Source organism: Oratosquilla oratoria, chromosome 38 (genome assembly GCF_046742065.1).
Source record: "Oratosquilla oratoria isolate Oo_2021 chromosome 38, ASM4674206v1, whole genome shotgun sequence".
In the NCBI taxonomy this organism is placed as follows: Eukaryota; Metazoa; Arthropoda; class Malacostraca; order Stomatopoda; family Squillidae; genus Oratosquilla; species Oratosquilla oratoria.
In genome coordinates this window covers 12,850,306-12,873,637 of record NC_134814.1, presented here as the reverse complement: position 1 = coordinate 12,873,637, position 23,332 = coordinate 12,850,306, and the positions used below count along the sequence as shown (strand labels likewise).

The 23,332-nt window shown below is 39.7% G+C and overlaps 1 protein-coding gene across 1 annotated transcript in view; it reads right to left on the bottom strand.

The window, feature by feature from the left end:
• Window positions 1-23,332, bottom strand: part of LOC143019967 (putative E3 ubiquitin-protein ligase HERC1) — a 63,748-nt gene that overhangs the window by 9,261 nt on the left and 31,155 nt on the right. Inside the window, exons 12-18 of the mRNA XM_076176021.1 lie at window positions 20,352-21,646; window positions 15,104-15,311; window positions 14,877-14,989; window positions 11,727-11,807; window positions 4,595-4,747; window positions 4,247-4,380; window positions 3,953-4,106 (exon numbers count right to left, since the gene is read on the bottom strand). Coding sequence (XP_076032136.1) covers window positions 3,953-4,106; window positions 4,247-4,380; window positions 4,595-4,747; window positions 11,727-11,807; window positions 14,877-14,989; window positions 15,104-15,311; window positions 20,352-21,646 — 2,138 coding nt within the window. The remainder of the gene's footprint in view (window positions 1-3,952; window positions 4,107-4,246; window positions 4,381-4,594; window positions 4,748-11,726; window positions 11,808-14,876; window positions 14,990-15,103; window positions 15,312-20,351; window positions 21,647-23,332) is intronic.

Genomic DNA, 23,332 nt, shown 5'->3' with positions numbered 1-23,332 from the left:
ACCAGGCATCCGATGTGTGGGATCGCACGGGCCTGGTAGTGGAGGCGCTCCCTCACAGGCAATACACCATCAGGCTCGACGGGAGTGGCCGCATTAGCCTCAGGAACAGGAAACACCTTAGGCCTACTTCCGCGCGAGCACTACCAGAGGCACGGAACGAGGTGACCTTAACAACCGAGCCCCCATCAACTCCTCCCCCACCCCAGCAACGCCTGAGAAGACAAACGAAGCGCCCAGGGTGGCTAAATGACTATATCTAATGTAACGTTTTTCTAATGTAATGTATGCCCATTGTAATGTATAACGGGCACTGTCCCGTTACACTCACAGTTTGTGACTGGAACTGTATTCTATTTTGTTTCTTTGTATACCTGGCCACTTTCGTTTCCTTGTGCCTTGTGGCCTGCTGTACGTAATATTCGTCAGCTCAATGTGTTCTTGTTAAGCACACATTATCTGGAGGGGGGATGGGTGGGTACAACACATTTTCCCTCGGCGCCACGTATATAAGTAAGCGCGCGGGCATTACCTGGGCAGTCGCTGTACGTCCTTAGAGCAAGGACCCAATACTTATATACCATTTTCTCAGCCTCAGGTCCACCACTCTCAAAAAAAAAATAATTCTTTTCGGTTTCAGTTTTTTTCTTTTCACTATTTTCTTTTTTATCAATATATTTTTGTATTGTTCACTATTTGCTAATTTCGTTGTTCTGGTTAGTACTTCCTCTGCAATTGTTTGTGATCTAAGCTTTCCTCTCAGTGGCCTGTATTGTTTTTCTTTAGAGTATCTACCCATTCTATAGGTCTCCTTGATTTCCCTATCCAAACTTTGTCCTTCTGCTTGTAATTCTTTCAGAATTTCCTTAGCAATCTCTTTCTCCTCCTTTTCCCTCTGATATCTAGGTACATCATGCTTCTCTTTAATGCCATAGATTAAAATGCATCTTTTTTATCCACTGTGTCCCTAATTAAGTTGCCTTTCTCTTTAATTACTTGGATCACCATTTACTTGGTATTCTCCTTGACCTGTTGCTCCATTATTTCTTTAAGAGCTACTTTTTGACATTCCTGTTCAACTTTCCACTGTTTCTTTTTTTCCTGTAAGTCATTTTCTTTTATTTTTTCTTCCACCTTTTCAGTCACTGCTTGCATTTGATCTTTTATCTCCTTTTTTAATGACTCATTCCTATTTATGTCTCCACTTTTCAACCTTTCATTTTCTCCCTTTAATTTATTTAATTCCTTTTTTAAGTCATCTATCTCCCTATTATTCTCCTCATCGGCTTTCCTTAGCATAGCTACTTCTTTGTACCTTATTTTATATTCACTTTGGAGCTCTATTAATTCATCCATTTCTAACCCTCTGTGCATAATATTTCCTTCCCCTTCAAACCCCCAAAAAGAAACCTCTTTCAAACCTTTGGTATTCCCTTGGTGTTTGAGAAAGACACATCTTTTGAATGACAATGAGTGGAGTCTCTATTCTGCTTTCTTCCAAGCATCTTTTTGCTGGTTCTTTGTCTTTCGGAGTTTATTTGCTTCTTTCCATTTTTTAATAATAAAAATAAAAAATAAAATGGAGATACAAAGATGTTTACATTCTGGTCACATCAAATACTTCCTCCTTTCACCGTATCTTTGTAAACAACTAGGCCTGCTTTGAAATTCGTTTGTTCGTGAATCGCTAAATAGCGGGTTCAGAGCATTCACTCCGGCACATCTTGCTTTGACTGTGGTTGGTGTGTGTGTCACCCCTTCATGTTCACTCCTTCCACATCTCTTTTACTAGTCTTTCTTCACTCATTCTTTCCACGTGTCCAAACCATCCCAATACTCTTCCATCCACCCTATTTCCCAATTCTCTTTTGACCCCCGTTCTCCTCCTCACCTCCATATTCCTCACTCTATCCAGCCTAGTAACCCACATCATACTTCTCAGACACCTCATCTCAAACACATTCAAACTCCTTCTTCTCTCTTCCTCTCTTATATTTCATGTTTCTGCCCCATACAGTGCTGTTGGCACAATCACTCCTTCATACAATTTCCTCTTAGCATCCATTCCCAGATGTCTATTTCTCATTACACTTTTTAATCCCCCAAGGCATTTACTTGCTTCTCTCAATCTACATTCTACCTCCACCTCCACTCCTCCCTTTTCTGCCACATTCGCACCCAAGTATCTAAAACTATCCACTTCCTCCAGTCTCTCTCCCTTGATACTCACTTCCAGTCTGCTGCCACTTTCTCCCCTTGTACATCTCATCACCTTACTTTTACCCACATTTATCTTCAGCTTCCTTCTTTCACACACTTTCCCAAACTCTGTCACTAACTTCCTCAATCCCTCCTCTGATTCTGCTACATGCGCAGTCTTGTCCGCAAACAACAACTGGCTTACCTCCCACTTTTCTCCATTTTCTTTAACCATCTCCAATTCCTGACCTACCACCCTTGTATTTACCTCTCACACCACCCCTTCCATGTATAGATTGAACAGCCAGGGCGACATAACACATCCCTGACGAAGTCCCACCTTTACCTCAAACCACTCTCTCCATTTCTAATCCTGACACACACTCTACTACTCTCGTAAAAACTCTTGACAGCTCCTAAAAGCTTTCCTCCTATCCCATATATCTGCAATACCTCCCACAATGCCTTCCTGTCTACCCTGTCATAAGCCTTTTCTAAATCCATAAAAGCCCAAAAAAACATCCTTACCTTTTCCTTTAGCTTTATCACATATGTCTTACCTATCCTAAACCCACACTGTTCCTCACCAATTACTCCCTCTGTTCCTCTCCTAATCCTCTCAATCAAGACCCTCATATAAGCCTTCTCAACTAGACTTAACAAGCTAATTCCTCTGAAAATATTACACTCACACTTGTCCCCTTTTCCTTTGTAAAGTGGAACTATACAGGCACTCCTCCAGTCCTCCGGCACTCTACCCTCTCTTAAACAAACATTAAATAACCTCACCAGCCAGTCCACCATTACGGTACCTCCTTTTTTTAGACATTCTGCATTACATTCATCCAGATCAGGTGCCTTACCTGCTCTCATCATCTTAACAACTGCCTTCACTTCATCTTTCCTTATTTCTCCTCCATTTTCCTCACTCATCACGGTAATTTTCTTAGCGCTTCCCACTGCAACTACCTTTCCCTCCCTATCCTCCTTCACATTTAGCAACTCCCTAAAATACTCTGCCCATCTTCCTCTTAATGCTGTCTCTTCCATTATCATCTCTCCATCTGCACCATTTTCATTTTCTTCTCTAATTGATTTGCCTCCTCTTCCTCTTCTTTCCAAAACATCTTTTTATTACTTTCAAAGTTTTCTGCCATACTCTCTTGCCTCATTTCACAACTGCTCTCCTCTTTGCCTCCTTTATCTTATGTTTTACTTCTCTTCTCTTTTCTTTGTACCTCTCATATGATTCCCTCATCCTATTTTGTAACCAATCTGTGAAAGCTCGCTTCTTCTTTTCTACAACCTTCTTCGCTTCCTCATCCCAACACTTACTACCCTTCCTTCTATTTCCTCCCATCATCCTTGTTCCACACACCATCTTTGCACACCTTGTGACTCCCTCCTTGAACCATCCCCATTCCTCCTCCACTCCTAGTTCTACTCTATCCTTCACTCCCTCCCACTCCTTTCTCAGATTCTTCTTATACTCCTTCTCCTTTTCTTTCTCATTTAAGCAGTTCACTCTAAACACCTCCCTACTTTTATAAAAAAAAAAATTGAATCAGAAACAGAAAATGATGTCGTATGACACTCTTGCCTTACCAGTATGTTGTGCATACTTCAAACTATTTTTCCACAAGTTTTTGCAAATTTGTCAAAAAATTCAATTTCTATGATATTGACATCCTTAGATACCAGTTATCTCTATTCTATCCCTTATGATTAAAGTCATCAGAGTCAATTAAATACACACCTGGAACCTTTGGGATAAATCTGCCAAGTTGGCAGGAAGGCGTGACCTTCCTGAGACAAATCGAATGAAGAGCACCCTCTCACAAGGAGTAAAGACTTCTAGAATATTCCACAACCATATAACAAGCTGATCAGTTTCTTCAAGTTCCCTATACCTAAATGAGAAAATGCAAGAATTATCCTTGGAATATAATAGTAAACAGTCTGTATATGGCCAACATATAAAAACTAAAAAACCTTCATTCTCTAAAAAAATTCTTACTTATAGAACTTAAAACAAATACTGTTTATTTACCTGACAACTTTTTTGAGAGTGGCAACTGAAATATGAGGTAAGCCACACACTAACTGTTCTAAATGAGTTGCTGTCATAAGAGACAGAAGTGGAACAGGAATTATCCATGACATTCCTTCACGTATCGCTGCAATCTGTTCAAAGAGAAGGCACACCCTATACTTACTCCAGAACCTAAAAATATATTACCCTAATATTGTTTATACCTGTCAAGGTATGGAACTCATGACAAGTGCTTAGCCCTGTGTCCTCAACTTACCAATTTTCAATACTATTAATTTGCTTAAAAATTGTATGGTGAATAAAGGTACCATGAATATCTAAATTGCACAAAGTTGTTCATCATACTTGAGTATCCATTTGGTGGAGCCGGTACTGGATAGTACGAGAGACATATTCCTGTCTATTGGAAAATATGAGGGGAACTGCTCGACCTCCTGGAACAACTGGAACTCTTCCCCCAGTCACACTCACACACTCAAAACTCTCCAAAGGAATCACCTATTTGATAGAAAGAAATAAAATCAATAAATAAAAGATTAATTTGATTAAATAAGATTAATAATAAATGAAAATAAAAACACACACACACATATATATATATATATATATATATATATATATATATATATATATATATATATATAATATACATATACATACATACAATATTTGATGGCATATAGGATGCACAGGCATATATATAAGAAGCACCCCATTTCAACAGGTCAGTCAGGGAAAAAAGTTTCTAGTGTATTTAAGCATATATTGTTAAAAGCAATCTAGCAGCACATTACACAAGCAGAAAACATTGCTGTATAAAAGCAAATTGGTAGTACAGAGAAGTAATGAGCATAAACAAAATGTCTCAATAGTATTGTAATTGTAAATTATTGCAAATGAAACCAAAAAGAAAAATAACCAAAACCAAAACATGGTAAGAAAATGGGTAAACACTTCAATCATCTTCATAACCAGAAAATCTTCATTATCTTCAAAACCAGAAAAATCTTCATCATTTTCGTCACTACTGCTGGAATCACTGACTTCAAAAAATGTATCATCTACTATGTTATCTAGAGCATTACTAATATCACACTGGGAGTGATTATCTCAAATGACTTGACACCTGATAAACATGTCAATAAATTATTTGGAGAGGCTTTTAACTTATTAAGATCAATGAAAGTGGCCTTTGACTACTAGGATGAAGAAATGGTAAAGAAAATAGTGGTTGCACTAATAAGACCTAAACTGGAGTATGCTGCAATACTATGGGCACCTAGCACAAAAAAAGAATAATAATAATAATAACAATAATACATACATACATATATACCAAGGCTTTTTCCCCCTTACAAGGGGGGTAGCCAAAAAGAAAAAGGCATAAAATCATTCCCACCCATTCCATCCCTAAATACACTCCACACCCCTCCACCCTCCCTCTTATCTTAGCACCTCCTGAATGATGGGTCATCCCTGCACCTTGTCCACTGCCCTGGGTCAGAAGCAGTGTCGCAAGACACAGCACATCCACAGCAAGGCCGCTTCATTAAATCGGCGACCCCCCCTCTCCGTCCCCCCATTGCATAAAATGACAGGGAGAAATCCCTTCGGGCTGCGTCAAATTTTGCTCACACATACTACCTCACCCCCCATCCACCTGCCCATTCCACCTCATGCAATCACAACATCATCCATATACAACCATTCTCCATTCACCCCTGTCTTCTGTCCTCTCCCGTCCTTCCTCAACAGACATTCCCCTCTTCCCCAAAGCCCCCTTCACCCCATCCATCCACCTCATCCTAGGACGTCCCCTCATGTTCACTCCCCCCACATCTGCCTTCCATACCTCTTTTACTAGTCTTTCTTCACTCATTCTTTCCATGTGTCCAAACCATCCTAATATTCTTTCATCAACCCTATCTCCCAGCTCCTTTTCCACCCCTGTTCTCCTCCTCACCTCCTCATTTCTCACTCTATCTAGCCTAGTAACCCCCATCATACTTCTCAGACACCTCATCTCAAACACATTCAAACTCCTTCTCTCTTCTTCTCTTATGTTCCATGTTTCTGCCCCATACAGTGCTGTTGGCACAATCACCCCTTCATACAGTCTCCTCTTAGCATCCATTCCCAAATGTCTATTCCTCATAATAAAAATAAAGGCAAAAGAGGGTCTGGGAGTTCTGCAACCAGAACCCTATGGTGGTCTTTTAATGTGTGTAGATGTGGTACAGATGAGAGTAAAAAGGAAGAGATAGGCATTATGTTTGTGAGAAGAAACATGGATGTGTTGGCATTGAGTGAAACTAAAGTGAAAGGGAGGGACGAGTTTGAGTTTGGGAGTGTAGTTGGGAGGGTCTCAGGAGTGAAGAGAGGATGAGGGAGAGAAGGGGTGGCTACACTAGTATGTGAAGAGATAGGTAAGCGTGTGGTGGAGTGTAAGGTTTCTTCAAGGTTAATGTGGATAAAGGTGAAACTAGGAAGGGAAATGTGGGTTTCTGTTAGTGTATATGGGCCTGATAGTGATAACAGTGTAGAGGAAAGGGAGGCTTTTTGGAAAGATTTAAATGAGTGCATAGAGGGTTTAGGGAGAAATGTCAGTGTAGTGGCATTAGGAGACCTTAATGATAGGATAGGAAGTGAACCAATAGACAAAGTAGTTGGGAAGTGTGGAGTTCCAGAAATGAATTGTAGTGGAGAGTTGATGGTGGAGATGTGTCTAGAGAGGTGATGATAGCAAATACAGTGTTTATGAAAAAAGTCAAGCATAAGTACACATGGGAGAGGTTGGTGGATGGAAAGGTGATAGATAGGGTGTTAATGGACTATATAGTGGTAACCAAGAGAATAGTAGGAAGAGTTAAGGATGTACATGTTCTAAGGGGAGAGAGTTGGGGAATATCAGATAAATTTTTGTTGGAAGTTAAGCTGAGAGTAGAGGATACATGGAGAAAGAGGAAAAGGGCAGAAGGTAGGGAGGTGCTTAACATAAGCTGCTTAAATGAGAAAGAAAAGGAGAAGGAGTACAAGAATAATCTGAGAGAGGAGTGGGAGGGAGTGAAGGATAGAGCTAGGAGTGGAGGAGGAATAGGGATGGTTCAAGAAGGGAGTCACAAGATGTGCAAAGATGGTGTGTGGAACAAGGAGGATGGGAGGGAATACAAGGAAGGATAGCAAGTGGTGGGATGAGGAAGCAAAGAAGTAAGCAGAAGAAAAGATTTGAGCCTTCACAGATTGGTTACAATCATATGAGGTACAAAGAAAAGAAAAGATAAGTAAAGAATAAGATAAAGGAGGCAAAGAGGAGAGCAGATGTGAAATGCAGTAAGAGTATGACAGAAAACTTTGAAAGTAATAAAAAGATGTTTTGGAAAGAAATTAAGAGAGGAAGAGGAGGCAAATCAAGTAGAGAAGAAAAGGTAAAAGGTATAGATGGAGAGATGATAATGGAGAAGGCATTAAGAGGAAGATGGGCAGAGTATTTTAGGGATTTGCTAAATGTGAAGGAGGATAGGGAGGGAAAGGTAGTTGTAGTGGGAAGCACTCAGAAAATGACCATGATGAGTGAGGAAAATAGAGGAGAAATAAGGAAAGATGAGGTAAAGGCAGTTGTTAAGATGATGAGAGGAATTAAGGCACCTAGGTTGGATGGCTGTCATGCAGAATGTCTAAAAAATTGAGTTACAGTGATGGTGGACTGGCTGGTGAGGTTATTTAATGTTTGTTTAAAATAGGGTAAAGTGCTGGAGGACTGGAGCAGTACCTGCATAATTCCACTTTGCAAGAAGAAAGGGGACAAGTGTGAGTGTAGTAGTTTGAGAGGGATCAGTTTGTTAAGTGTAATTGGGAAGGCTTACGGAAGGGTCTTGAGAGGATTAGGGGCAAAACAGAGGGAATAAATGGTGAGGAATAGTGTGGGTTTTGGACAGGTAGGGGTTATGTGGATCAGTTTTTTGTGGTAAGGCAGATATGTGAGAAAGCTTTAGGAAAAGGTAAGGATTTTTGGGGGCCTTTATGAATTTGGAAAAGGCTTATGACAAGGTAGACAGGAAGGCACTGTGGGAGGTATTGCAGATATATGGGATAGGAGGAAAGCTTTTAAGAGCAGTCAAGAGTTTTAAAGACAGTAGTAGAGCTTGTGTTTGAATCGGAAATGGAGAAAAGCTGGGACTCCATCAGGGATGTGTTATGTCACCTTGGCTGTTCAATTTAAATAAGGATGGGGTGGTGTGAGAGGCAAATGCAAGGGTAATAGGTCAGGGATTGGAAATGGTTAAAGGAAATGGAGAAAAGTGGGAGACAAGCCAGTTGTTGTTTGCTGAGGACACTGTACTTGTGACAGGATCAGAGGAGGGATTGAGGAAGTTAGTGACAGAGTTTGAGAAGGTGTGCAAAAGAAGGAAGTTGAAGATAAATGTGAGTAAAAGTAAGGTGATGATATGTACAAGGGAAGAAAGTGGCAGCAGGGAGAGAGACAGGAGGAAGTGGATAGTATTAGATACTTGGGCGCAAATGTGGTGGGAAAGAGAGTAGTGGAGGTGGAAGTAGAATGTAGATTGAGAGAAGTAAATGCCTTGGGGATTAAAAAGTGTAATGAGAAATAGACATTTGGGAATGGATGCTAAGAGGAGATCGTATGAAGGAGTGATGGTGCCAACAGCACTGTATGGGGCAGAAACATGGAACATAAGAGAGGATGAGAGTAGAAGTTTGAATGTATTTACCTAGTTGTATCTTATGGGTAGGGGAGTTATGTTCATGGTGTCCTGTCTTTGTATCTCAAAGTGTTGAGTTTGCTCTTAAATTAATGTATAATTTTTATACACACTATTGTTTTATCCAGTTTGTTCCAGATATCCACCACTCTGTGTGGAAAACTGTGTTTGAGATGAGGTGCCTGAGGAGTATGATAGGAACTACTAGGCTGGATAGAGTGAGAAATGAGGAGGTAAGGAGGGGAATGAGGGTGGAAAGGGAGTTGGTAGATGAGGTTGATTAAAGAGTATTGGGATAGTTTGGACACATGGAAAGAATGAGTGAAGAAAGATTAGAAAAAGAGGTGTGGAAGGCAGAGGTAGAAGGAATGAACATGAGGGGGGAACTAAGGATGAGATGGATGGATGGGGTAAAAGGGGCATTGGGAAAGAGGGGAATGTCTGTTGAGGAAGGACAGGAGAAGACAGAAGATGGGGTGAATGTAGAATGGTTGTGTATGAATGATGTTGTAATGTATGAAAGGGAGTGGTTGGGGGATAGGGGGTGAGGGAGTATGTGTGAAAAAATAATTTGATGCAGCCCTAAGGGATTTCTCCCCATCTTCTCTTTTTCTGCATGAGGGGACAGAGAGGGGGGGGTTCACCAATTTAATGAAGTGGCCTTGCTGTGGATGTGCTGTGTCTAGAGACACTGCTTCTGACCCAAGGCAGTGGGCAAGATGCAGGGATGATCCATCATCCAGGAGAAGCTAAGATAAGAGGAAGGGAGGTGGGTGGATGGGAATGGAGTATGTGAGGATGGAATATGTGGGAGTGGATTTTATGCCTTTGGTTTTTGGCTACCTCCCTTGTAAAGGAAAAAAAGCATTTTGTATATGTATGTATATATATATTTATATATATATATATATATATATATATATATATACATTGTTACAAACGCGGCCCCTATCTCATCATGTGATGACATCGTGGTACTCGTTGCGCCAAGGGCGGACGCCACCTGGAGTCACGTGACCTCGAGCAGCAACTGTGATTGGTCGAGGCGTGCTATATAAGCACTTTACTCAGCAAGGACGGGAAGACGAGCAGCAGTAGCTGACAGTAGATGACGTCGTGGTTTCCGCTCGTATTAATATCGTGTTTGTAAGCTGTAGCGAGGCTTCAAGTAGCCTTTCGAGGGTTGGCAAGCGACCCGAGGTGCCTCCTACAGCCCAGTATTCTTTTTGTAACGAGTATGTGTGAATAGAAGATGTAAATAAATGTGGCGTTTTCATCGCCTTGGGAACTCAGCAAGGACGAGGTGACGGGCAGCCGGGCGAAGCTCAAAAATTGCCGTCATGTCTGTCGGATGCGCCGAACCTGCGGATTCTCAATCGAGTGAGGACCTCCAGTTTCTGGGGAGGTTTGTTACAATATATATATATATATATATATATTTATATATATATATATATATATATATATTATATATATATATATATATATTGTTGCAAATGTGTGACTACACCATGTTTGTGCTGTATTGTAAATGCATATATGATTGCATCATGTTGTACTTGTTCATTTGTATGTGTGTTGCAGAAGGCCATGTACCCCATGTGTGGATATAAAGGAGTGAATTATGTGTATACAGCTGCCCCCATGTAGCTGTGCATGGATGGAAGTGTAGATGATAGAGTACCCAAGAATTAGAGAGCTGAACACATACTGCATGTATAGACTATTATGTTGTTCACCCTGAAGACATGTTTTGCAAGCCAGTGTATTGTGATTTTTTTTTTTATGTGGCTATTCATAGGTTCAATAGGTGATGAGGTGAGATATGTGAAGATGTGACATACTAGTTGTAATGTTGATGAAGAAGGAATCCTGGAATATTATAACTGATGCTGAAAATAAAGCAAGAATTGTTAACCCCTTCCATACGGTGCCACACACGTAGGCGTCATGGGGAGCGAGTGTATTCGCGAGGCTGCCATATCGGCGTCTTGATTATATATATTGTAGTCGCCCCTCCATAATGACATTCTTTCTAATTCTTTTGTAATCGCATTTTCTATGGTTATCAGAATTCACGGGTGAAGAGAGAACGATCAATATAAGCGGTGACTATATTTTATGATGCGAGTATTATTACGACACGTCGTACGGCTGGCATTGGCTGCTGCCACCGAGATCTAAGTCCATGACGCCTACGTGTGCGGCACCGTATGGAAGGGGTTAATGTGTGTTTGTTTTCCTCTTTTTTTTTTTAACATTTGGGCTCCATTCATCTGTCCAGTACCTGATGCCTAGCTACAACCTAACTCTTCAATTTCCTTCATTTACTCTTATTTAAACTCCTGCTTTGTACATTTATTCTTACTTACCTGAAGATGGTTGCAAAATTCAACTGAAAGCTCATATTCTAAATTTTGTGTAATGTTTTTCGTTTTAATAACACCATGGATCTTGGAAGCTTTGTGTTTGACCTCCCTTTAAGATACAAACAAACTATTCGGAAAATTGAGAAAATCACTAAGAAGATAGTGGATATTGAATTAGCTCTGGTCTTCATTCAAAAACGTTTACAAGAAAACTTACTAACTTACTGCCCATTTATACTAATATATATATATATATATATATATATATATATATATATATATATATATATATATATATATATATACTGTTTACATAATACTGTAATTACATACAATGGATACACACATGTCAAAGTGAAAAGGTTTAAAAATGGTAATTGACAGTACCTCATGAAAAGTTTCTTCAGTAACACCTGCTAGATGAATGTCATGGATTGCCCGTAAGCTCTGCATATACTGTGTATCCACCTGCAACAAAAATTAATAATGTACCATATGTATTTTATATAAATAACTTGCACATTCACAGGGCCCTCACATGGAGGGGGCAGGGGGATGCATATGCCCTGGGGCGGCACATTTAGGGGGCAGTAATTCTAGTCTGGACATGGTGTCCACAAGGCTGACAAAATAATCATAATGAAAAAAGGTCAAAAGAGCCCTGAATATTTTATTGCAATATATAAATTTTGAGTTAAAATCAACAGAATATGAAATATCTTTCCCTTGTCCTTTCTGCAATAGGGACATTAAATAAAAAAAATTAAAATTCATTTAATTATTTCACAAGCCAATAGCTATGATAGGCAGTGAGGAATGGTGGAAATGGGAAGGGGGGGCATCACTGAGAACTTTCCCTTGGGGTGGCACTTAGGCATGTAATGACTCTGCACATTAATTTCTGTATTAAAGATATTCAGAAAAAGTATTGTTATGATCTGTTACACTAAATTATGCTGGTTTGTTGATGCATTCACACACAAATGTAAACAACCAATAATATTTCTTGTCTATGTCAATGACATGATGGAATGTAGAAGTTATGCCATTATGTTTACAGGTAACATGAAAATCATGAGAAGAGTGAAAAATTAGAGGATGCTAGACTACTGCAAAAAGATCTAGACACTATTTTTGCATGAAGCCAAGAATGGGAAATCAAGTTCAATACCAAAAAATGCAAGGTACTGGAAATGGGCCAATAGTGGCAAAAAACCATCATAAAACTATTTCATGGGAAGTGAACTCATTACAAAAGCAAAAGAGGACAAAGATTTGGTAGTGTTGATAAATGACAACCTGTCAGCTCACAAACATATCAGAAGGATTGTGGGAGAGATGTACAGAGGGCTGCAGAAGATAAAGTGACTTTTCACTATATGGATAAAGAGATGATGAAAAAACTCATCAAAACTATGATCTGTCCAAGACTAGAATATGCACCAGTAGTATGATCCACAAACGGTGAGTTATATAAGCAAGATCAAGAGAATACAAAGGGCAGCAACCACAGTGGTACCCAGCCTACTAGATAAACCATACGAGGAAAGACTAAAAGCAGTGGGTCTGCCAACTTTGAAAGATCAAAAAGAAAGAGGTGATATGATTACAGTATTCAGGTCACTAAAGGGGATAGATTGTATTGAGAGAAGAGATCTCATGAATAAGGATGGGCTTTAAGAAGTCATGGAAACAAATTAAGAAAGACCACATGTCGAAAGGATGTAAAGAAATAGTTTTCCATATAGACACATAAATACTCGGAATAGCTTAGAAGGTGATTTAGCCCAACCTGGAACAATACATGGGTTCAAATCTAAATATGATAATTGGAAATGAAGATATAGATTAAGTTGGAACTGTGCATGATTTTGAGGCTAGGTATAATAAAACTGGTGAGTGGAAGACAAAGCCCAACAAACATTGCTCCTTTCCTGTAAGCTATACTACAATTAAGTAAATACAATTAGGTAAACATTGAAAAAACTAATGGATGAGAGACAGATTAGGAGGGATGAGGAGTACAGATTTGTACTTTGTCCTGTACTTGAATTGATTTCACACTAAATCTGTTGCAAGTTGACACAGTATGGAAGAACACAATAAATGATAACAGGGGAATGTACACCCAACATTTAAATATCCAAGAAACTGATACACAATACACAACATAAACAGCAGAGTGATGTACTTCTGATCTGATGATGCTGAGAGAACTTCTGGGGCACCAAAGTGGCCACACACTACTCAGCAAGAATGTACAACAAATGCACATGACAAGCATAGATATACACAATGGGTTAAGGAAAATACTAGATATATAAACAATGAGGAACCGTCGAAACTAGACTTAATATTAACTTCCGAGCCAGATGTTGTGAACAAAATGGAGTAAAAAACACCAATTGGAAAGAGTGACCATACACTAACAAAGTTTGAATTAAAAGAAAAGAACAATGTAGACAGGAATGACAAACATAGAGAAGGAAGATTAATGTACAACAAAATGGATTTTGTAAAACTAAGAAAAAATTTCCAAAACACAAACTGGGATAAATTCTCTAAAGAGGAAACAAAGATGGAAGACAAATGGAACATATTCAAAGAAAAGTACAAGGAAGGAATGATAATCAAAATTGGTAGGGAGATATACATGGTCTAGTGACTGACTGCTAGATGCTTGAGGGTGCATCTCCATTCACAGGTGAGGGTATTGATAGGATCTGAACAATGGTAGGGAGATTATTATTTTTCATGATCATGCAAGACTACTACAAGTGGTACACATCACTGGTCTCTGGAGAAAAAGAATGATCATAGATTGAAGAAAAGGGAGAAGATAGGGGTTCCTTTGATAGCTGTAAAGGTAAAAAAAAAAGGATATCTGTGGAAGTAATGAAAGGGATGTATGAAGCACTAATTTTGGCAACTGTTCTGTACTGGAGTGAAGCCTGGGTAATAATTACAAGAAAAATAAATTACTGGAGCTTTGATGTTTGAAGGATATGTGGTGTTACAAAATATGACAGAGAATGGAATAAAAATTTGTGAAAGTACATGGGTTCACATGAGAATGGGAGACAGAGTAGAACAGGCCAGTCTGAAGTGGTTAATCTATTTTATGAAAATGGATGGGAGTTGATATTTTCATGGATTCACAATCTGTAGTGCTAGGAATCACAAAAAGAAGTGGACCAATGTAAAGATGGATATATGGGGTGAATAAAGTTAATAAGGCTTAAAGCCAGAATGTCAAACAAAAGAAAATGAGTATGGGGTAATAGAACATGTTGGAGAAAAACATATAGAAAAAGGCAATAACCTACTCCATGAAATACATAAACCAAAGATGAAGTATTGTCTTGCTGGGGAAGTAATATAGTTCAACCTTCTCACAGTTAAAGCTGCAAGGAGTGAAAGTGATGTGTGAGACAGGAATGAAAAGGTGAGGATTTTTCTCCTTTATGTCTACTTTCCTTATTTTGTGTGATATTGCATGGCTGAGAAAAAAAAAGTATAACAAAATTTTATATTTACCTCCTCAAGGTCAGAAGGAACAGGGTTGATACCTGCTATAAGTTTCCACACTAAAGGAGCAAGAGGAAGAGCAAGGGGTTTCTTGGTCCGCATCGCAACACCAAAAAGAATACCTGTAGGGATTTACATGACTCTTTAACAAATAAGTGCTCAAGTATTAAAAGGCATGAGTACAAACATGAAACAACTTCACTTTCTAACAAAATGGTCATCAACAATAAACTTACCTAAAAACTTAAACCAAACTAGATGATGTGCCTGGCTTAAATCTGGGTTTAACAAGAACTTGTCTCTATTGTTACCCGCATCAGCAGTTGCATTTGGTGTAGGGATGAGCAAAGGCACAACTCCTGTCACAAGTTCATTACACATCTCTGTCATTGTGTCATCAAACACACCTCCTGCATCATCTGCCCCTTCGCCTACCAGTTTTACCTGTTCAAATATATATAATCTGGTAAATATAGGGTTTCAGACAGCAATCATACTTACCAATTACATATATTGCTCCTATGAGATAATTTTATTATAAAGAAATATTCCTAAATGACAAATAATCACTAACTAATAATAGCAGCATTACTGAATTGTGAAAAAATATATATACACAATTCTATGAAATCTATGGAAATCATGACAATGCTGTCATTTTGAAAATGTGAAGAAAACGGGAAATATTTATTATCAGGTGATAACAACCTGGTTGCCAAACAGGACAAGAGAAACATATGAGAGGTACAACGATAAAAGAAGGGAAGCAAAACATAAGATAAATGAGGCCAAAAGGAAGGCAGTTGTAAAATGGGGAAGAGTAAGACAGAATTTTTTTAAAGTACTAAAAAGATGTTTTTGAAGGAAACTAAGAGAGGAAGGGGAGATGAATTAAGTAGAGAAGAAATGATAAAAGGTGCAGATGGAGAGATGATAATGGAAGAGGCAGTGGTAAGGGGAAGATGGGCAGAGTATTTTAGGGAGTTGCTAAATGTGGAGGAGGATAGGGAGGGAACAGTGGTTGCAGTGGGAGGAGCTAAGAAAATGACAGTGATGGATGAGGAAAATGGAGGAGAAATAAGAAAAGATGAGGTGTAAGCAGTTATCAAAATGATGAGAGCAGGTAAGGCACCTGGGTTAGATGGGTGTCATGAGGAGTGTCTGAAGAAGGGAGCTACAGTTATGGTGGACTGGTTGGTGGGGCTGTCTATTATTTGTCTAAGGGAGGGTAGAGTGCCAGAGGACTTGAAGAGTGTCTGCATAGTTCCACTTTACAAGGGAAAAGGAGACAAATGTGAGTGTAGTAGTTTCAAAGGCATAAGTGTGTTGGGTGAAATTGGGAAGCCTTATGGGAGGGTTTTCATTGAGAGGATTAGGAGAGGAAGAGAGGGAGTAATTGGTGAGGAACAGAGTGGGTTTAGGAAAGGTAGGGGTTGGGAGGATCAGATTTTTGTGGTAAGGCAGATATGTGAGAAAGCTTTGGCAAAGGGTAAGGATGTTTTTTGGGCCTTTATGCATTTGGAAAAAGCTTATGACAGGGTGGACAGGAAGGCATTGTGTGAGGAAAGCTGTTAAGGGCAGCCAAGAGTTTTTATAAGAGTAGAAGAGCCTGTGAGAATGGCAAATGGAGAGAGCAAGTGGTTTGAGGTAAAGGTGGGACTGCACCAGGGATGTGTCATGTCGCCATGGCTGTTCAATATTTACATGGATGGGGTGGAGGTAAATGCAATGGTAATGGGCAGGGGACTGGAGATGATTAAAAAAAAATGGAGAAAAGTGGGAGGTATGCTAGTTGTTGTTTGCTGATGACAATGTGCTTGTAGCAGGATCAGAGAGGGGATTAAGGAAGTTAGAGACAAAGTTTGGGAAAGTATGCAATGGGAGAAAGTTGAAGGCAAATGTGGGTAAAAGTAAGGTGATGAGATGTGTAAGGGGAGAATGTGGTAGCAATTTGGAAGTCAATCTTAAAGGAGAGAGGCTGGAGTAAGTGGGTAGCTTTAGATACTTGGAGTTGCATGGGGCAGGAAAGGGAGGAGTGGAGGTGGAAGTAATATGTAGAATGAGAGAAGCAAGTAAGTGCCTTGGGGATTAAAAAATCTAATGAGAAATAGACATTTGGTAATGGATGCTAAGAGGAGATTGTATTTACCTAGTTGTATTTACCTAGTTGTATTTTGCGGGAAGGGGAGCTATGCTCGTGTTTGAAGGGGTGATTGTGCTGACAACACTGTATGGGGTACATGGAACATAATTGAGGAAGAGATTAAATGTGTTTGAGATGAAGTGTCTGAGAAGTATGGTAGGGGTCACAAAATTGAATAGAGTGAGAAATGAGGTTAGGAGGAGAGTGTTGGTGGAAAAGATAGGAGATAGTGGATGAGTGAACATGAGTGGAGAATGGCTGTGTATGGATGATACTCTGATGCATGGAAGGGAGTGGGTGGGGGATAGGGGGTTTAGGGAGTGGTTATATGTGAATGATATTTAGATACAGTCCGACGGGATTTCTCCCCATCTTCAATGTTTCTGTATGAGGGGACGGATCAAATGAAGTGGCCTTAATTTTTTTTAACCTATGCTGCATCATGAAGGAAAAAATACGAGATCTGTCCGGAAAGTATCCACCCATTTACAATTTCAAGAAATGCTTCTAACCTAGGACAATCACATCCTACTCTCTTTCAAAGTTGTCTCCTTCAGACCTCACACACTTCTCCCAGTGTCCCTTCCACATTTCAAAACATTGTGCAAAGTCCTCTTTTGGTATCTTCATCAGCTGGCTCATTGCATTCTTCTTAATTTCAGCTATGGACTAAAATCTCCTTCCTTTTAATGGTGATTTTAGCTTTGGAAAAATCCAGAAATCATAGGGAGCTAGATCTGGGCTGTAGGGGGGCTGAATGAGCTGGGTGATGGAATGTTTTGCCAAAAATCCCTGCATGATATATGAAGAATGAGCAGGTGTATTATTATGATGAAGGATCCAGCCTCCACTAGCACACAGCTACAGCCATTTTCTTCTCACTGCATCCCTTAGACGGCAAAGAGCTTCAATGTAATACTCCTTTGTTACTGTCTGGCCTTGAGGAGCATACTCGTGGTGGACAACACCCTGATAATTAAAAAAAAAACAGTCAACATGACTTTGACTTTGCTTAACTTTGCCGTGCCTTTTTCAGATGTGGAGATACAGTTAACTCCCATTGGCTAGACTGGGCTTTTGTTTCTGGGTCATAGCCATAGACCCATGACTCATCTCTGGTTATTACTTGTTTCAGGAAATTTGAGTCATTTGTAGCAGCTTCCAAGCATGTCCTGTGAAGTTTTAGCACAAAATTCCTTCTGCTCATGGGTCAGGAGATGTATGTCATGCCAAGATCTTCCATCAAAATCTCTGAAACACTTGTCTGCAGGATACCAAGATCATCTTCTAATTCTCAGACTGGCAATCACCAATTTTCATTGATTGCAGTCTTCACATGTTCAATATTTTTTGGTGTTCTGCTTGTTGAAGGCCTACCACAACGTGGATCACTTTAGACAGATTCTCGGTCTTCTTTGAAGTGTTTGTACTGCATCTTTATCTGTGCTTCACTCATTGGATCGTCCTGGAGTGCCTTCTTATCATTTGAATAGTTTCTGCTGACAAATATTCAAGTTTGCAACAAAACTTGACACAGATTCACTGATCTACTCACTCAGTCATTGTCAATGTGACAGTCAAACAGCTCACACCTTCACTCAACTGTGTCTAGCCAGTAACTGAGTTGTCACATGGGACTACGGCTGCTTATGCATGTGCAGTAGGGTCTTCTGTCAGTGTCCACCAACTTTTGTTAGGATTGCACTACCAGTTCTGCAAATATTCATAATGGCTGGATGCTTTCTGGACAGACCTCATATATGGGTCTTGACTGTATACCAAAGGCTTCTTCTCCCTTACATGGGAGGTAGCCAGCCAAGACATGCACTCACCCCCACCCATCCCACTCCCGTCCATCACCTATTTGTTTCCCTATTAGCTCCTCTCCCACTCACTGTCTAGGTTAGAGCCAATGCATCAAGACACAGCACATCCAAAGTAGGGCCCCACTGCTTCATTTACATGGCAACCCTCCCTCCTCATCTCCTCATTCAAAAATAGAGAAGACAAAGAGAAATTCCTTCAGGCCACATCAATTTATTGTCCATTCACAATCATTCTCCACCCACACCAATCTTTTGCCTTCTCTTTTCCTAGCTCCACAGACATTTCCCTTTTACTGAAGGCCCCCTCACCCCATCCACTTTATTTTTGGTCTTCCCTTCAAGTTCACTCCATCCACCTCTGCCTTCCATACTCTTTTTGCTAGTCTTTCCTCACTCATCCTTTCCATGAGCCCAAACTGTCCAAATATTCATCAGTTCTATCTACCAGCTCCATTTCCACCCCTATGCTCCTCATCTCTTCATTTCTCACCCTATTAATGCTTGTAATCCCCACTGTACTTCTTAACCTCTTCAATACAAATTGAATATTCATGTGCATTGTAGGCTGCCTGATGTACAATGATATGATGATGCATTATAATATGTGCATTATAAGATATAAAGTTACAGCTATAATACTCATTCTCTGTAACCCTGAATGTTGATAATTACAAAAATGTGATTAGACCTGTTCACAAAATATAGAGGTCACTCAGCTACAAATACATAATAAATATAAACTGGAAGCTGAAGCTAGCATTCTTGTATACCCTTCGCACCTCATGACACTGACATCAGCATCATCATATGCTATGAGTATTTATAATTTGTTGACATTTGGGAAAAAAAAATATATTTGTAAGGACAACAAAGATGGGAAAACGGTAAAACAAGAGGACACAGAAAAAAATTGAAAAAGGATAGTTATAGAAAAAACTTGAAAAGGAACAGTTTCCCACACAGAGCGATAAATACATGGAACAAATTAGACAACAAAACAGTATGTGCTAACACTATACAAGATTTTAAGATAAAACTTGATGCTGAGAGATACTAAGACGGGTCACCACGAGCATAGCTCCCCTCCCGTATATTACAACTAGGTAAATACAACTAGGTAAATACATTGAAACTTGGTAATGAAAAAATTCTATATTGAAGAAAATAATGTACCTTTGACCTTAGAATAATATAAATGTCATGGAAAATAAATAGAAAGCAAAATTATTGTATAAAAATAATTACCATCTGAAATTCTGAACATGATGTCCTTAAGTGTGTGACATACAAATTTAATAGTTTTTCAAATCCAATAATGCTGTTTTATTAGTTCCCAATGAGATTTTTTTTTGTATGATTTAATATATATATATATATATATTTATATAACAGGCAATAAAAAAGGTGTGAGTGATTACTGTTTGAAACTATAAATACCAACATCAACAATAATGTTTATCATATAAACCACACTATCAATAATCTCTAGTAAGATTTTCTTCATAAATCCTTTACCTTCCATGCTCTTGAAGGTAATCGTAGGTCTGATGGCTTAAGCTTGACAACTTGCTTGGCCAACTGGATGAACAAAGGTTTGCATGGTGTGCCCTTTGTAGAAATTCTTTTGACTGTTACCTGTGGCCCATAATTTCTTCCCTGGACCATAGTTCTACCAAGACATCTAACAAGTGGTAAAGTGTATACCCTTGGAGACAGAAGTGACCTGACTGCACCAGATGTAATAGAACTCACTCCTTCCAGGCCACAATCATTCTCAGCAGTCAAGGGTATCAATTTCCAAGCTGCATACAGTAAATCACTAAACTGGTGAAGAAGCTTAAGTCTTGCTTGGAGAGCTGAAGGAGGAATCCCTTTGAGGTGTGGATACTGTGGGGGTATGGCAGTGGGAACTCCAAGCTGCATTGGAGCTGGTGTACCTGGAGCAGCACGGGGAACTAAAGGAGCTGTCCAAGCAGCACTATGCGTCCTTCCTGCACTAATTTGCTTAACACCTTTTCCAGATAAAGTCCAAATAGCCTGAGGTTCTCTGACAAATGCTGAGTGTCCAAGACCTAATTGGCCATCACTATTTACACCCCATCCCCACACATCCCCATTTGAAGTTAGAGCTAATGTGTGCTCAGAGCCAACTGCAACATCCACTAACATATTTCCAGTAAGTGCTGGTACTTGTTGGGGACGATTGTGTCCACGGGTTCTTGTCTCTGGTTGCCCAATGAGTCTATCCATTCCACAGGTGAAAACTCGACCATCTTTTGTGAGAAATATTGTAAATTGTGTTCCACAACATACCTTCTTTATACCCACACCACACATGGCATCCACCTTTTGAGGGGTTGATTTTGAAGTTGAATTGCCAAGCCCTAATTTTCCATAGTCTCCATCCCCAAAAGCCCAGACTGTGTTACCATCTGAAGAAACACAGACTGTATGGTTGAGTCCACAAGAAACTTGTCCAATTCTCCAACCTTCCAATGCTACTACTCTTTCAGGAAGTTTCTTATTGGCAGTAGATCCTAATCCCAGTCTTCCATAATCTCCATTTCCAAAAGTGAACAATTTTCCATCTGCTGTGACAACAGCTGTGTGCTTGAATCCACATGCAATCTGTATGACTTCTTGACCCTGAAGAGCTTCAATCTGTCTTGGTCTTCTTTGTCTGTCTGAGTTACCATGACCAAGTTTACCATAGTCTCCATCACCCCATGAAAAGACCTCTCCACTGTCTGCAACTGCTAAGCTGTGTCCATCAGAGCCACAAGATGTCACAACTTGAGTTATGACAAAACCTAGAAAGATATATAAAGAAAGGTATTAAAATTTTGCATACCAAATGTTAATACACAATTATTTGAAAACATTAATAACCACCAACTTCACACATTATTCTCAAACATAAAGTGACAAGTGGCTGGTTAGTTTTGTCTCACACAATGCAAACCCACCCTTACTTCCAACAGCTACTGATAACTTCTACCTGTCTTGGAGGCCAAAGATGAAAAGACAAAGATGATGACCTTGATCACAGTTGTTTCCTGGCATGAATTCAGCTTTAGTCCTAAAGTTTATACATTATGAACAAATTGATACTCGGAGATGGCTAAAGTTTATCAAGACATAACAATCACTTTACCTTAGGGAACATAGTTATATCTATATACCAGGGGCTTTTTCCCTTTTTCAAAGGAGGTAGCCAAGTGAAAAGGTATATACCCTTTCCCATCCACCACTGTTTCCCCTCTCTCATCTCAGCTCCTCATTAATAACGGGTCATCCCTATCCCACCCACTACCCTGGGTCAGAAGCAATGTAGCAAGATGCAGCATATCCACAGCAAGCCCATTTCATTTAATCAATGACCCCCCTCTCTGTCCCCTCCTACAGAAAAAGAAAAGATGGGGAGAAATCCCTTTGGGCTGCTTCAAAGTATCTTTCACACATAACCACTCCATAACCCCCCTATTCCCTACTCCTCCTTTCCTTGCATCACAGTATCATCTAAACACAGCCATTCTCTGCTCACCCCTATATCCAGTCTTTTCCCTTCCTTCCTCAACAGACATTCCCCTCTTTCTCAATGCTCCCTTCACCCCATCCATCCATCTCATCCTTAGTTGTCCCTTCATATTCATTCCCCCACCTCTACCTTCCACACCTCTTTTATTAATCTTTCTTCACTTATTCTTTCCATGTCTCCAAACCATCCCAATACTCTTTCATCAGCCCTATCTGACATCTTCTTTTCTACCCCCAATTTTCCTCCTCACCTCCTCATTTCCCATTCTCTCCAACCTTGTAACCCCTACCATACTTCTTAGATATTTCATCTCAAATACATTCAAACTTTTCCTCTGTGCCTCCCAAATTCCAAATCTCTGCCCCATACAGTGCTGTCAGTGCAACCATCCCTTCATATAATCTCCTCTTTGCATCCATTGCCAAATGCCTATTTTTCATTACACTTTTTAGTCCCTCAAGGCATTTACTTACTTCTCTCAATCAAAAATTTTCTTCCATCTCCACTCTTCCCTTTCTCACCACATACGACACCAAATACAGCTATTTACATCCTCCAGCCTCTCTCCTTTAAGACTTACTTCCAATTCGCTGCCATCTTCCCCCCTTGTACATTTCAACACCTTATCTTTACCCATATTTACTTTCGACTTTTTCCTATAGCATAACTTCCCAAACTCCATCATTAACTCCTTTAATCCCTCCTCAGACCCTGCCACAAGCACAGTGTTGTCAGCAAACAAAAACTGGCTCACCTCCCATTTTTCTCCATTTTCTTTAACCATTTCCTATACCCTACCATTATCTATGTACCTCCAGCACCACTCCATTCATGTACACATGGAAAAGCCATGGTGACACAACACACTCCAGTAACAACCCCACCTTTACCTAAACAACTTGCTTTCTCCATTTCTAATTCTAACACACACTTAAATACTCTCATAAAAACTAAATTG